Raw genomic sequence first — 17,423 nt, 5'->3', positions numbered from 1 at the left:
AGACTAGATTATATTCTTCAATTTTCCATTTAGCAAAAAGGGTGCAACAATGGCACATGTAGCATATTTTATATGTGAGCATGTTAAAAGAATTAACTTAGAATGTCTTGAAAATATACTAAAGCCCACTGATACTAGAATTCCATGAAAATAAAGTGTTGTTCATATAATTTAAGTTTCTCCAATCTTTTTCCAAGCATCAGAACATAAAAAGGAAGGTAAGAACATCTAAACTGACAGCTAAATATGTAAAAAATATATTTTTCCAAGATTGCTACTTGGTTCCGCAAAGATGTTGAAACTTCACAGATTGCCACATAGCACTCCAATTCATCTTTAGCACCCTCAATGACAATTCTAAAAGTAAAAGGATTGGAATATTCCAATACATGTTTTTCCTTCCCCCAAAGAGTTTTAAGACCTAATTCTAAATACAAGAATCTAGAGGCAAGGGGTGGAGGGAAAGAAAGAAAAAGAAAAAAAATCCAGTCTGTTAGCTATTGGACGGATCCCAAATTTTTGATAACAGGTTTTTAGAAAACATCGCCATCAATTAATGTTTATAGAGCAGCCAATTTAGAAATAACATTTTGGGCTGTAGGAAATGTTTGGTACAATAATATTTTTCTATTTTTTTATATTTAGTAAGCTCCCCTCCTTTATCATTGGCACTTAAAGACTTGGTCACTGAGAGAAGCTAAGAACAAGGTTGTTATTGGTTTCTTCTTCTTCTTTTAATTAACTGGAGATTTGTTAGGAATAAGATAAAGTATTTTAAGAAGATGGCCTGACACAGACACTTTTTCCAAGTTGACTTTACTCTTGAAAAATGCTGTGCTGGGACAGGGCCAAGACTGAAGACCTGTCTTGCCAGAAAATCTGATGTGCCCTCCAAGTACACATAATCCTTGAAACTCTAGCACTGAAGATGAGGTCCCAGAGCCATGTGAGGTTGAGACTGGGATAATGAAAGGGACGTGCAAGAGGACATAGCATGGTGGGACTATAGATGTCTCTTTCCACAGGCTTCTGAAGCCTTGTGTTCCCTTACTACAGAAGGGCCCAACAAGGTCTTAATCTGATGTTTCTTCCCAACCTAATCATTTGAATTGACTGTTGACTATGAACAGCATCCTTTATTATGTGATGGTGAATTTTACAAGAGGAAGAAGTAATGTCTGTCAGACAGTGAGCAGCTTCGGTCTTATTCACTATAACTCTTTCTTAGCACAGTTACTGGCATGCGTAGACATAGTGACTGGTTGTGAATGAATGCCTTTTCCTAGATGCCCCAGACAAATAATATATATTTAGGGAGAGAGAAGGCATATGACCATACATTATATGAGTATACATGTATATATACCATGTAAATAATATCTACATATTCTAAGGGGGTTCAACAGTGAGTAGAGAAAAGGGAGCTTTAACACAGAGTCTTTAATAGGTAAATCTTGAGATTTCAGAATAAGGCAAAAGACATGACTTAAATTTTTAAAAGATATTTTTGTAGTTTGAAGAGAAGAGGGAGACAATAGTAGAGATAGATGGTCACAATATAGTTTTTGTCCTGCCAGGTCATGTTTACATAGCTTTTCTCCATCATGTTGAGTAGAGATGTAAAAATTTCCAGGAAGGTATTTATGCTTAAATATTTGTACAAAATCTTTGTTAGTTTTATACCACATTTCAAAGATTTCTTATATACAGTTTTTTTCCAAATGATCTAGGGTGTTGCTGTTCACTTTTCTAAGTCTGACAACAGGCCATCATCCTCCCACTCTTTAAGTAAATTTCTGTAACCATGGACAATTTCAAATTGGCAAATTCTAATATACATTTAATTAGAACATAGAGCAGAAGAGGACCCTTCAATATCTTTTAAGCATATCATGAAAATAAAAATTCATCCACATTTTCATTTTTTAAATTTATTTTCTTCTCCATTTTATTTTTATTTACTTTATTTTATCTCTATTTTATTTTTTACTTGGACAAATGTATCATTTCAAGTAGCTGGACATACTAATATCCTAAGAAACAGGAAATACATAAATTTTTAATGATAGCAAAACATGACTAGAGTAAAAAAGAAGTCTTAAGTGGCAAAAAAAATTCACAGTTGCTTACATTAGCAGAGATAAATATTTTATTTAAATTAAATTAAAGAAAATATCAAATAAAATGTTTAAATGTTTAATGTTTAAATAAAGACTTCATTAGATAGTAAAAGTATTAGAGAGAGATATAAAAATTAAATGTTTTGGCTTACTTCAGGTTTCCTTACAGTAAAACCTTATGGGAAATATGGAATGAATTAATAACAAAATAAATGCGATTTTGAATCCCAATTTATTTTATACGTCCTTGATAAATATTATTATTTCTGGTACAAGTAAGAAAAATTTTATAGTTTTTTTTTTTAATTTTAAGGTTTATTTATTTTTCAAAAAAAAGAACACAAGTTGGGGAGGGGCAGAGAGAGAGGGAGACACAGAATCTGAAGCAGGTTCCAGACTCTGAGCTGTCCATGCAGAGAGTCTCACACAGAGCTCTAACCCACAAGCTGTGAGATCATGACCTGAGCCGAAGTCAGATGCTTAACCAACTGAGCCACCCAGGTGCCCCAAGAAAGAAAAAATTTAAATATTCATTAAGATTGCCAAACTGTGAATGGCCTAGAATCTCAAAAGAGTTTATTTTTATTTTTTAAAATTTATTTATTTTAAATATTTTATATATTTTTGAGAGAGACAGAAAGAATGAGAGTGAGAGTGGGGGAGGGGCAGAGACAGGAGGAGACACAGAATCTGAAACAGGCTCTAGGCTCTGAGCTGTCAGCACAGAGCCCGAAGCAGGGCTCGAATCCACAAACCGCGAGATTATTACCTGAGCCAAAGTCGGAACCCTTCACCGACTGAGCCACCCAGGCACCCCTCTCAAAGAGTTTAGAATGACAAATAGTAGACATATAGATCACTTCACAGATTGGCATGGATGATTCAAACAGTTATACAGTGATTTGGGACTTTATGCTTAGAAATAATATTTATTCTGTTCCATATATTTGTTCATGTGTCAGGAAAAAATAATTTCAAGGTATGTGGTAAAAATCAGATTATTTTTCACAAAAATAAGATTGTTGAGCCTCTTGCAATAAAGCAGCAGTGACCTCTATTGTGCTCATGCTTTCCTAGAGCAGTTGCAAAAACAAGGCAGGACTCAAAAACACATCTGAAATAGTAGGCATGGAAAATACCTGCCAATCGGCAGAGAAATTGATAGAAGACTGTGTTCTTGAGGTGGCTTGTGATTGTATCTATAGCTGTGGAGAGTCACACAAATACTTTTGTGTATGTACCTGGTATGTGGCCGTTAAAAAGGAACTTGACCTATTATCATCACATACGAAATATAAATTGCATATATGTCTTGACTGCTTGGGCTGCCATAATAAAATTCCATAGAGTGGGTGGCTTAAACAACAGAAGTATATTTTATCACAATTGTGGAGACTGGAATTCTGAGATAAGGTGCCAACATCGTCAGGTCCTGGTGAGAGCTCTCTTCTTGGCTGCAGATGGCTGCTATCTCCCTAAGTCTTCACATAGTAGAGACAGGGAAAGCTCTCTGTGGAAAGCTCTCTTTTTTTTTTTTTAAATTTTTTAACATTTATTCAGTTTTGAGAGACAGAGAATGAGTGGGGAAGGGGCAGAGAGAGAGGGAGACACAGAATCTGAAACAGGCTCTGAGCCGTCAGCACAGATCCTGAAGTGGGGCTCGAACCCACAAACCGTGAGATCATGACCTGAGCTGAAGTTGGATGCTTAACCGACTGAGCCACCCAGGCGCCTCTGGAAAGCTTTCTTCTTATAAGTGCACTAATGTCATTATGGGGTCCTCACTCTCATGATCATCTAACCCTAAATATCTCTCAAAAATCCCATCTCTAAATACCACCTGCAGGTGTTAGGGCTTCAAAATATGAATTTGGGGAGGAGGACACAAACATTCAGTCCATAACAGCATAACAGTGTGTGGATATAGCTTCTAAATGGTCTTATTTTATCATAATAAGTTGATGTTATCCATCTTACTAAGTATGCAATTTATTTCAATTCTGAAGCAGTTTCTCCTTACGGAGAATTAAGCACCAAGTATTACCTGCTTGTTAAACACCAAATATTAAATACCAAGTATTATCTGGATTTAATGAAGATAAAAATTGGATCCACAGTAAAGGAAAGGAGAAATTCTTTTTTTTTTTTTTTTCTTACAAATAGTTTATTGTCAAATTAGTTTCCACATAACACCCAGTGCTCATCCCCACAAGTGTCCTCCTCCATGCCCCTCCCCCCTCCCCCCCCACATCCATCAGTCCTCAGTTTTTGTCAGCATTCAAGAGTCTCCCATGGTTTGCCTCTCTCCCTTTCCCCCACCATTTCCCCCCTTCTTCTCCCCCTTGTTCCTCAGTTAAGTTCCTCCTAATCCTCCTATACGTGCAAACATATGATATTTGTAGGAAAGGAGAAATTCTAATAGAAATAATTGCATATATTTTGGTAGCTACCAAAGTATTATGCACAGTAATTAAAGGATGACCATGAGGCATTTGGCAAATTTAATCAAAGTGAAAAACAAACTAATGAAAATAGCTCTACTGGGATACAAAACAAAACAAAACAAAACAAAAAACCCACCCACCATTCTTTCTGGCTCCTCTATAACACTGTAAAGTTCAGTAACTATTTTTACTTTGCCTGTATTTCTTGGTTTTTAATATCTTGCCTTTTCTAGTCTTTTTTATTCTATTTCTTAGAAGTCTCTTGGGAACTAGGGTATTTTTGTTTAACTTATTTTGTTTATCTTCTTCCTCAAATCCAGTGCTCTTTAATGCATATATTATGTTTTCAATAAAACCCAGTAATGAATAACTTTCTTTTTTAACGAACTGCTTTTAAGAGTAGGACCTAGGACAAGAAATGTAGTAGATACTTGCAAAGCTTCCACACCATCCACATAGAGGAAGCCAGAACCAGAGCTGCAGAAAAATTTGTAACTAATTATTGCCCTCAAGGTAAAAAAAAAAAAAAAAAGATGAAAGTTCCCAGGAAAATAAAAATGAAAGTAAACACCTAAGCTCATTACCTCATGCTTAGATAAGGCTCAGAAATGTTAGTATTTCCTTTGCTGGGTAGGAGAATATGTACATTGAAAAACAAAAAACTAGGGTCCTTCCTCCCTCCTTTTTTCTTTCTCTTCAGGAAAGTTTTACTGAGCTCCTGTTCCAGATATCAGGCATCCAGCGAGGAACATGCCATAGGCCCTGTCCTCAAGGATTTGACATTCTAGTGAATACAGGTAATTGGGTAATTAGACTATAGTTCGACAACTGCTATAATGGAGGTAATCTGGGGACACCCTGTAAATACAGAGGATAGAACTTAATGCAGACACGCAGATCACAGAAAACTTGCTGTGCGAGAGGTGATATCTAAGTTGGCCCTGAATGACAAATGGTTGAAGGTGGGGTGGCAGTGGTGGAAGTGAGCATTAATGGGTAGCTAGGCAAAGAAGCCTATTAGGGTTTAGATATGAAGGTTGAGAGATCTTTAAACATTGCTGTTTTGGTTTGCAGAGTCTTTTACCTGTAAGTGACTGAAAACTACCCCTCTGTAAAGTAAAACTGCTAAAGTGTAGAGTTAACATCATTGTTCTCCAGGCATGCATCCTTGACATAGAGCTCATCAGAAAGTATCAGTGATCTAAACTCTGCCTTCCCTAGCATGTCTCTTCATAACTCTGCTTGAACAGTGTCTTGAATTATTTGCTTATTCTTCACATGTAAACAATGAGAGAGATTTTGTCAGTTGTGGGGTAGAAGGCAAGACAGTCACTAAATGAATGCTGTGAAGCGTATCTCTTACTGTGTACAATTTAATATACAACAGGCAAGTATCCCATTTTGGAATATGACAGAATCCAGTTTCATTTTTGGCGATAATTCTCATGTAACATTATCTTACTCCACTACAAAAACAGAAGGAAATCTTTACTTTATATGTATTTTTAAAAATCTGCTTAAGGAAGACAACAGAACTTCAAAATTCTAAAACTTTGAGCTATGGTATGAGAGTACAGTGTTTTTATTCTTCTGATAATAATTATGAGTTAAAATATATTTATTATATTTACTAATGCTATCTTTGGTTAAAAATAAAGTGATTAAAATAGCATTCGCCTTGCTTCTCAAAGAACAAGTGGACTATTGAATGGAATAGGCTTTTAAAACTTGCTAACAAGAAATTATAACTTTTTAAAATATATTCTGTTTCAAAGATATTGTTTGTAGAGGTCCATTTTACACATTCAAAAAAATTCTTTCCTCTTTCTATGTAATGATTCTGCTGAAAATTTGCTACCATGCTTCCAGAAAAGAGCACAAAAGATTTCTGATTGAGCTTTGTTCACACTGAATGATGTGGGAGGCAACATGGACCAATAGATCTAAAGATGTGGATAAGCTGGAATGTGAGTTTTGAAGTTAGGAGATTTTAATTCAAGTCTCAGTTCTTCTATTACTAACTCTCTCTAGACAATGGGAATTGACTTATAACCATAGTCTTCTAAAATGTTCTAAGATCTGAGTTCCTAGAATTAGATTATAATCAAATAGTTCTTAGAACTAGATCAAATATACAATGATCTAGTATAATTATTATTAGTGGTACAAAAGTGATTTCCTAGTAAAATGTGGACAATGACTTTTATGAAACTGTCCTAGGAAATCTATGAGGTGAGTTAGACACTGGGATGAATGAGTCTATAGGGAAGAGGTTAGAGTAATTGAAACTGTAATTCAGTGAAAAATCATAGGTAATTCAATGATCCTATAAATTAATTTATTTACCAGATGATAGAGGGTCCCACTTGCAATGACTTTATTTTTAATATCCTACCGGAAGTGTCCCTCGTCCACCAAATGCCTTGGACGTAATATAATACAGAGAGTAAAATGATTATTTCATGTAGTTCTTTGCTATATTCTTCACCGCAACCAAAAGTATTTCCATTTGAAGGTTACAAGCTTATTTTCTTTCAGGAAAAAAAAGTGAACTTCTATTAGAATTATGCTTGGGGCACCTCAGTCGGTTAAGCGGCCCACTTCAGCTCAGGTCATGATCTCATAGCTTGTGGGTTCGAGCTCCGCGTCAGGCTCTGTGCTGACAGCTCAGAGCCTGGAGCCTGCTTCGAATTCTGTCTCTCTCTCTCTTTCTCTCTGCCCTTCCTCCCCCCTCAAAAATAAATAAACATTAAAAATTTTTTTAAAAAAGAGTGAATTATGCTTTGGGTTTTCTCAAATATTTCATAATGTTAACTGCTACATGGAACAAAAAGGCAAGTTAGTATGTCTATCAGTCCTACACAACATTAGTAAACCATTATGAAACTGTGTTTTTATCTTAAAATTATGAAGACATTCTTTCCATTTTTTATAATCTTTACGAACACAGAGGTATATGTAAGACATTTTGATTGCTGAAAAAAGTAACTAAGAGAATAGTGCAGATCATTCCATCGCAGTTGTAGAAAGACAACTGTGATCCGGTTCCTATTAAGTATGTACATAACACACTTCTAGAAAGGGAAGAGAAGGATGCCTATGAGGGTACTTTCCTCTAGCAAAGGGAGCAGACCTGTACACAGAGGCAGAGAATGGTGACTTACACATTTTGCTTTGAATGTTAATGTTTTATTTGAATCTTTGAAGCAAGTATATTTATGAATTATTTGTGTTACAAATAATTGAACTACAGTGGGGTCATTCACTCCTACCCCTAGTCCAGGTTGACAGGGGCTGGACTTCTGCCGTGGCTACAAATGCTGTCTTCTAATTGCACATTAATTGAAATACAAATACCCAGTAAGTGTTTTAAGAAGTATAACTCAACTCAATTATGTATGGAATGTATCACCCATGTTTCAGTAGAGGATACAACAGGCGTGCCTGGGTTGAAGCTCTCTGAAATGGCACGATGTGGTGTTTTGGGTGGTTACTCCTGATGGATTATGTGGTCAGGGCAGGCCTGATTTCTCTCACTGAGCTGCTCCACCGCACTAGAAATGATGCTTGGCGGTTTATGCCTTTTTCTTCTTCTTCTTCTTTTTTTAACTGTTTGACTTGTCTTTGAAAAACCCAAAAAACACGCGAACATTCGATTCAACTGTATATTTGCTAAGTCAAAGCCAGCGGTCTTTGGATCAGTAGGCTGATCCACTACCCCCTAATTACCTTACAACACCAAGCTGTGACAGACAGCCTGTCAGCAGATTTTATTTACAACCCTTGAGGAAAAACCCTCTTTCTGTTTCACTTCATACAAAAGATGACTTTGCAAAAGGAAACACTTGGCAGTATTTCAAATGCTCACTGTCTGGTGGTGTTGATAATGCAATTCTTCTTCTTAATTATGGCAGGTTCTATAATGCTGTATCATTCATGTAGACCATCAGGCCCCAGATGACTGCATTTATTGACTAAACAAATAATTCCTACAATCACCTGAACTGTTTAACCTTTTCTCTTCCTACAAGTTGAGCATTTGGCTGTGGACTGATTTTTATGCTGAATTTTATTGTTGAAAGGTATCATGTTCCACTTGGCATGCCTACAAAATGTCTTTCATTCAGATACCAGTCAGCTGACCTGAATGAAGAACACTAGTAATTGTAGGTAATTCACTAATCTTTGTTGTATGTTTTAAAAGGAAGGTCAAACTATCATGCAGACAATTAATGTGTAGACTTAAAGTGTTTTTTAAAAAATAGAGTCATATTCACATAATCCACAATAGTTTCCCAATAAATATTCTGTTTGTTAAGATCCAAAATATGTCCCAAATAAAAAATGTATCCAGTTAAAGCATACACTTTCTTTCTAGTAGTAGGGGAAAGTCGATGTGGCTTGGCATCTCTAAATTGTGTTCTTAAGCATGTGAATAGGATCCCAGAAATAATAAGGTTCTCAAGCCACTGAACTCTATCAAAATAGCTCAAAGCCACAGGTGAAAAGTCATTTGTGGAAAAATTTGTAAAAGAAATATACTGGCTATTGTTCGGACTAACTCCTATGGGAGAAGGAGTATCTTTCATAACATAGCTGATCAGTGTAACCAATATATGGTCTAAAATTACACACTTTGGAAACAGGCTATATCTATTACCTATTCACAGCTGGCATGAAAGAGATTGAGGAGGACACAAATAAAATAAAAATGCGTTTACTCACTGTGTTAAAATTTGGAAAGAGCCCCACAGCAGAACTACTGTCCACTGGAAAAGACATAAACGGTTTGATGTCCAGTGAAGGCTGCATCATCAGGGCAGGTGTGCGCACAAGAGCAGGAAGCGTAGTAGTGTGGCATGTACTGCCTGCCAAGAACAAAACAAAAAGAATTCAGTCTTCCTTGCTTACATCTCCCTCCCCAACCTACCGTGCAAAAACAAGACTGCTGATCTGCAAGCCCAGAACAAGAGTCATGCTGAAAGTAAGCAAATGGCACAGGAGGAGAATACAGTGAAAAGGGGTCTTCTTGCTCATTATGGAAGACAGTGATGCAGAATACTTCCCTATGACGGGGGCCACGGGCTGCTCAGAGATACAAACAACACAGATCCCACTGGCAGGTGGGGCACAATGAGCTCGGCCTGTGGTTCAATCATTGTCTGAGTAGCCAAAAACATAGGAGAGAAGGAGGGCATGAGCCTCTCGCAGCCAGATTCTCTTTACTAGTCAGTTATTGAATGGCTAGTAGGCATGCTATATGCAGATCAAATATAATTATAGGGTTTTTACAAGGGGGGAAAAAAAAAACCTCGGACTCATAGTCACTGCTCCCAAGAAAATTATGACTCAAACTATTTGTTTCTAAAAAAAAAACAACAACAACAACAACAACAAAGCAAAAGTTGCCCTTGCTGTGAGGGCAATAAGTAGTCTAGACATTGGATAGTTAGAGAATCTAAAAGGAGTGAGAACTGCCTGAGTGGGGCAGGGTATTGGGGGACAGGGAGAAGTTGGGACAGAAACTCAAGTATTTGTCTCCATCTTTTATTTCTAATGAGCTTTGTATTATGGTAGCAACTACCCCCTTTTTGCCCACAATTATACTAGCTGTCATCTCTTTAGGAATGTGGGCTAACCCATGTGTGGGAGATTCAAAGCAGTCCTCTCTGGTAACAAGCATTCTTCTTCTGAAGCCTCCGCATACTGTGGGTGAGTAGCTGCTGGTGCAGGTAGTCCTCTGAGACACAGGCTCTGGCATGCCTTCTTTTTTTTAATATAACTTTTTGAGATGTAATTCATTTACTGGACAACTCTCTCACTTACAGCGTACAATTCAGTGATTTTTTAGCATCTCTGCAGAGCTGTGCACATCACCACAATCAATTTTAGAACATTTTCACAATCCCTGAAAAAAACTCCATATCCATTAGCAGTCATTCCCCATTACCTCTCAACACCCCCAGCTCCTGGCAACCACTACTCTACTCTGTTTCTAGGTTTGTCTATTATGGACATTTCATTTAAATGAGGTCATACAATATGAGTTCTTTTGTGACAAGCTTCTTTCACATGGTACAATGTTTTCAAGGTTCATCCATGTTGTAGCATGTATGAAAATTTCATTCCTTTGTAAAGCTGAGTAATAGTCCATCGTAGATGTACTTACTTTTTCCTTATTCATTCATCGGTTGATGGGCCTTTGGGTTGTTTCTACTTTTTGGCTATTGTGAATAATGCTGCTCTGAACATCTGTCTATAAGTTTTTGTATGGAGATGTATTTTTAGTTCTCTTTGCTATATACCTAAGAGTGAAATTGGGGATTATTGGATCATATGGTAATCATATGGCTTAACCTTTTGAGAACTTTCAGACTGTTTTCCAAAATGTCTGAGCCATTTTATAGTGCCACAAGCAGTCTATGAGGGTTCCAATTTCTCCCAGCATGTATATATAGGACCACAAATAAACATATGCCAGAAATCTCCTACTGACTTCAAGGAGAAATAAACAGTATGGGAAAATGTTCCAACTATTAAAATTTCCACCAATGTTCTCACACAGTATTCCAGAATAATTAAAATTCCTATTTCAATGATATATTTTTTGATAATGGATTTCCTTAATAAACTCTGCATTATATTTCAAATCATTCCAGAATATTATTAGTAATAGTGTTTAATGGACTCATTTACATTGATCCTAAAGCAGGAAAAAAAGAGAAAGGCGTCTGAAGCATTTATCTGTAATGGTAAGTCTTTAGGTCAGCCTCATCCATTAGGGAATATAGAGTAGGACTCAGTGAAAATAGAAGCAACCAAAAGTATAGATCAAACAGTAATGTTTTTTTCAGATGCCAAAGGAAATACTCTGATCTCAGCCTAGCATTCACATGACCACCCTGTATTTAAGTACACTTTTTCTTCTAATTAGGTAATGTTATAGTCATTGCTAACATCAGAGCTCATAGATCCAAGATGATATATTATGTCAGTATTTCAAATGTTGCAGAAGCACTTATTAAAATATTTATGTTAAAAGCTTTGCTTTAAAATTGTAGCTAAATTGAAAAGAAAGATATTTCTTATTTTAGAACGATGGCCTTTTACAACTCACAATTATTATAATTGTTAAAAGCCTAAAGTCTGGAAAGTATGCAGAATTATTCTATTTCAAGCTGCCTGATAAACAGATAAATTATTTTGCAATCATGGGTCTCCCCCACCCACCAAGGAGCAAAGTTTTTTCCTTCAGCCCATAATGGTAACACTGTGATAACACCAGAAGTACACGGTATCCGAGGGCCTGGCAAAAGTCATTTCGTACTAACAAACTCAATTCAAATATAACACAACATGGAACTTGACAAACAGATTGCTCCATCAACAAAGGTCAGAATGCGCAATGATCCCCTTTACCCAATCAAATATCTATGGTAATAAGACAAGGCTTGAGAACTACTTAGCTGCCACCATTCATTAGCATAAAAACTTAGCAGCTGTTTACTATTCATTAGCATTTTAATGACAGACAATTTGCCATGTTAAACACAGATTGTTTTAAAGTACTGGTAGATCTCCTGAATAAATATAAACTGCTTCCATCAATTCCCCTCACCTCAACCTTGCTGTTTTTACTTTTAAGACCTGCTTTTTCAGATTGCCTCACCAAAACCTACCGCTTCAAAGAGTTTTTGCAAATGGGAAATGAATGGGGATAAAGCCCACTGTTTTGCACAGGTTGGGTCAGGTCTCTGTCACCTTATTCGGGATTTTGCTGCTGCCTTTTCTGCTCTTGGGAAGCATTTCTCCTCACCCTGGGATGCCCAGTTGGTAGGAGATACAAACAGAAATTTGGCCAAAATACATTGCATCCTACAAGAAAATGCTTAATTTCTCTAAAATTTGCTGAGAAAAAAAAAGGATTGAAAATATAATGAATGAGCATGTATTTCAGTATAAAAATCCTTCACATTGCTCTGCACAGGGGTCAGGTCAACCTCTGTCTTTTGTTTGATTTGGCAATATTGTCTAAGATACCTCCTATACGTCGTTTTATTTCAAAGCATAAGATATCATCTGTCATATATCATAATGAATCCAGTCATAATAGGGCTCTACCTTCTTTGACAATAAAGATTTTTATGTCACTTGCTGTAAATATATTGATCAGAGACCCCTGACCTAAATGAAACACACACACACATCAGCATGTATACCCCAACGATGTAACAGTCACTCCTCTCACCATGGAAATTCCACATGTTTATATACTTTCCAATATGAATGCAATTAAGCCTCTCCTCCAAATTTCATTTTCACTGTAAATTCCAAGTTGTGTTTATCTATAACTACGAAACCAATAATATGAGAAAGACAACTCACCACTATGATCATAAAACTATTATTTCAGCCAACTACCTCTGTAACAGAATAGGTGCTTTATTATGTCAATGGATTATACCGTAATTCATCACAATAGCACCTCATTTGAGAGTTAGGCAACATTTGAAATTACTGCCATAGTCTTTGACCTTTAGAAATATTATCTTGAAGTTTTAGGTGATAGCTTTGAGGGTTTCTAGTGGTTCTTCCCTATGCAGCACAACACAAGCAAACAAAACACCTCAGTGTTAGAAGGAGAAAATGCCAAAGTCACAGAAAAACTGTGTGGAGAAGCATGTACAGAATGAGAACAAATCTATATTCTATATCCTGCAGAAGTAGTTTCTTCTTATGCCATTATTATGTATGTCTGCTTTAGTGAGTACTAAAATAAAAAGCTTAACATATTCTAAAAGTCTATTAGGTGAAGGCAATGCCAATTACAGAATTCCCAGTGATGTATTTTTATTCCCCCAAAGACGTCTTTAAAGAAATTAAAATGAGTGGCGTTTCAGGAGTTCTACCAAACTCAGTTTTCTCTTTAATTGCTTTCCCAGCTTCACTGAGTAACCTTCCCTCTTACCAGAACAATCACCAACCAGCATCTCCTTTAGTCTCTGTCTTATCGTTTCCATTCTTTCATCAGTTTGCCATGTGAGGAAAACTAAGTTATCGAGAGATCTAGTGTAGTCACAAGGAGGTGGCTATGTGAGTAGGCTTTGTGACTGAAAAGGGTTTTGTTTCTGGAAAGGCCACATAAAAACAGAGATAACATTTTTTAGTGCATACTATGTGCCAGGCACCACCTTAAGCACATTACTTATGTATGTACATATGTAAACATACATAAAAGTATGCATACATATTTATACATGTATATCCATATATACTCATTTAGGCATATTAAATTATATGTTTATGTCATTTCTATCATTATATATTATTATATATTATATACTCAGTTCTGTATCTATTAAGAGTATATGATGATCTCACGGTTTGTGGGATTGAGCCTTGCGTCAGGGTCTCCCCTGACATTGCAGAGTCTGTTTGGGAATCTTCCTTTCTCTCTCTCTGTCCCTCTCCATCCCACATGTGTGCTCTCTTGAAATAAATAACTTAAAAAAAAAGAGATTATATGTGTAACATATACATATATGTTCACAATAACCCAATAAACAAGGTATTATTACTAGCCCCATTTTACAGACGAGAAACTGAGTCACAAAGAAGATAAGTTCAACCACTTGCATTTTGTACATGGAGAAGGCAATATTAAAACTCAGGAAATTTGACTACTGAATTCTGTTCTTTACTACTACTCTATGGTCACTAAATTGTACACTTGAAAACACTTCAGTTATATAGACACATGCTCCAGCTGTAGACAGCATTTTACCATCAAATTAAGATATTTAAAATGTTTGACCTTCTTGGGGCACCTGGATGGCTCAGTTGGTTAAGTTTCTGACTTTGGCTCCGGTCATGATCTCATGGTTCGTGGGTTCGAGCCCAGCATCGGGCTATGTGCTGACAGCTCAAAGCCTGGAGCCTGATTCAGATTTTGTGTGTGTGTCTCTCTGACCCTCCCCTGCTCATGCTGCCTCTCTCTCAAAAATAAATAAAAAACATTAAAAAAATAAAATAAAATGTTTGATCTTCTTTGAAGCTGGGAATTAGCTGAAACTTTTATTTGATCCTAATGTAGTGATTAATACTGAAATAACTAATATACATAAGATTTCTTTAATATGCTATAGGACATGCTTCTAGAATATATTTATGAAAAAATAACCTTTCCCAAATAATAGTATTATTTAATTTCATAAATACTTATGGAAGAACAAGTGTAAAGGCATAGTGCTAACAGGTATAGGGATTATGAAATGAATTCAATAGAATTTATTTTACTTTTTAAGAGAAGATAAAATAGTAACAACAGCTAGCATTTAATGAGGTTTTACTTTATGTAGGGTAAGTGATTTGTGTTCCTTATTTTATTAAATTATAATACAATTCTATGAGGCTTATATTATTACCCCCATTTTACAGCTGAGAAAGGTGAGGCTTAATGAGACTGAGATCACCTAGTATGTCATAGGTGGTAGGGCCTCGGTCTAAGCTCTTGTTTGTCTGACTCTAAAGTCCATGTCATCATTCCATAAAGTGAGTTACATGTAAAGTTGTTCATTGAAAAAGATTCTGTCCTCAAATACATTTAAAAAATGCTGGCTTCAACAAAGTTTAAAGTGATTCTTTTTTGCAAGATATCCTATAGTTTATAATATACTAATAGGCACTGTCAATGTCAAGGCAGATATAATTTCTACTTTCAATTTCTTGAGCATGAACCAATCCTTCCCCCTTCACCCCCCAACAGAGATTCTGGAACCATTATAATGCTTGGCATGTCCTTCAGGCAATGCTGTTCTACACATGTGAAATGTACCAATTCAGGAGTTCAGGTCAACTACTTTCTTGTTATGCAAACTTGGGCAAGTGATTTTATTTCTTTAAACGTCTATTTTCTTTTTTATAAATTGGAGTAAATAAGAGTACCTACAGCATGGGACTGGTAGTACTTTTGTATGCAAAATGCTTAATCCTGTGCGTGACACATAGTGAGTGTTCAATAAACTGTGGTTACTGGAGTTATGAACTATTCCTACTCCTCTCACACTACACCATACCCCAGGAGAATACATACTTAAGTTCAATGATACTTATAAAAGGTAGGATATGTCAGGGATCACAAATTATCAACAAAATGCTCAAGGGGTTCAAGAAGGAACGAAATTACATCTGGTTAGGAGTTGGCTTCATAAATATTTTCATAGGTGAGCTATCTCTTAAGATAAGCCTTGAGGAATGGTTAGTATTTTGAGAGGTGGATATGGTAGAATGGTAGAGTGAACTGCATGAAGAAAACCAAATCTTATTAAAATGTAAAACTTTCTGGGGCGCCTGGGTGGCTCAGTTGCTTAAGCGTCCGACTTTGGCTCAGGTCATGATCTCACGGTTCGTGGGTTTGAGTCCCGCGTCAGGCTCTGTGCTGACAGCTAGCTCAGAGCCTGGAGCCTGTTTTGGATTCTGTGTCTCCTCTCTCTGACCCTTTCCTACTCACGCTTTGTCTCTCTCTCTCTCTCCCAAAAATAAATAAAACATTTAAAACAATGTAAAACTTTCTTAAGCATTCAAGATATTTTTAGCATTTCTGGCTTAAAAGGTAAAACAAGAACATTTTTATGACCTTGGAGTCATAAAAGCAAAGACTTCTTAAATAGGAAACAAAAGGTGTTAATCATATAGGAAAAAAAATTGACAATATACTCTATGAAGAATAAAGCTGTGGGAATACGACATATCAAGGAAACGAAAAGGCAATCCACAGAGTGGGAGATAATAATAAAATAGAGATTTTGAAAAAGGACTTTAATCTAGAATAAAGAACTATAGACCAATAAGAAAATGAAAACATGATGGGAAGAATGGGTGGAAGAATAGACACTTCCCAAAAATATATACTAAAATGGCCAGTAAACATGAAAAAGTGCTTAACTTCACTAGTCATCAGGGATATGCAGATTAAAACTTCAATGAGATATCACTATATACCCACAAGAATGGCTACAATGAAGAAAGATTGAGATTATCAAGTGCTGACAAGGATATGGAGCAACTAGAACTTTTTTTCTTCACTTTTCATTTAAATTTCAGTTAGTTAGCATACAGAGTAATACTAGTTTCAGGAATACAATATAGTGATTCACCACTTCCATACATTACCCAGTGCTCATCGTGACAAGTGCCCTCCTTATTACCCATCACCTATATAACCCATCCCCCCAACCTCCTCCTCTCTGATGTCGACTGTTACGACCACTTTGAATAACAATATCTACTAAAACTGAATCAGTACAAATCCTATGACTCAGCAAGTCCCCTTTTAGGTATTTACCTAACAGAAAAATATACTAGAATGCTCATAGCAATACTATTTATAATAGGCCCAAACTGGAAATTAGCTAATTAACCCATTAACAGTAGAAATATATAATTTTGGTTCTTCATGCAATAAAACATTCACAAAATGGAATATAGCAATAGGAACAAATGATTTATAATTATGTGCAACAAGAAATAGACCTTGCAAACATAATGTTAAAGAAAAAAACTAAAATAAGGGAGCATATCAACATGAAGTATAATACCAATTTACACAAAGTATAAAATCAGGCAAAATTAACTATGCTGTTAGGATAGGGTTACCCTTTTAGGAAGGGTGTGTGGAACATGAGAAGGGCTTGTAAGGTGCCGGAAATGTCTTCTACTTGATCTTGGTGCCAATTACACAGGTATGTTATGTTTATGTACATTCATTCAACCACACATTTATGTGCCCATCTCTGTATGTTATACGTCAAGAGAAACTTTTTAGAAGTAATGTGTTCAATGATAATAATTTTAGTAAACG

At 36.1% G+C, this 17,423-nt stretch overlaps 1 protein-coding gene across 4 annotated transcripts in view; it reads right to left on the bottom strand.

Moving 5' to 3' along the window:
* Positions 1 to 17,423, bottom strand: part of ZNF385B (zinc finger protein 385B) — a 319,758-nt gene that overhangs the window by 77,808 nt on the left and 224,527 nt on the right. For all 4 annotated transcript variants that reach the window (XM_039219068.1, XM_039219069.1, XM_039219071.1 and 1 more), the window contains one exon: positions 9,290 to 9,432. In XM_039219068.1, coding sequence (XP_039074999.1) covers positions 9,290 to 9,432 — 143 coding nt within the window. The remainder of the gene's footprint in view (positions 1 to 9,289; positions 9,433 to 17,423) is intronic.

The sequence above is a fragment of the Hyaena hyaena genome, unplaced genomic scaffold (genome assembly GCF_003009895.1).
Source record: "Hyaena hyaena isolate Hyena2069 unplaced genomic scaffold, ASM300989v1 scaffold_785, whole genome shotgun sequence".
Taxonomy (NCBI): Eukaryota; Metazoa; Chordata; class Mammalia; order Carnivora; family Hyaenidae; genus Hyaena; species Hyaena hyaena.
The sequence above is the reverse complement of the archived record's forward strand: the minus strand, read 5'-3'. Positions and strand labels throughout refer to the sequence as shown.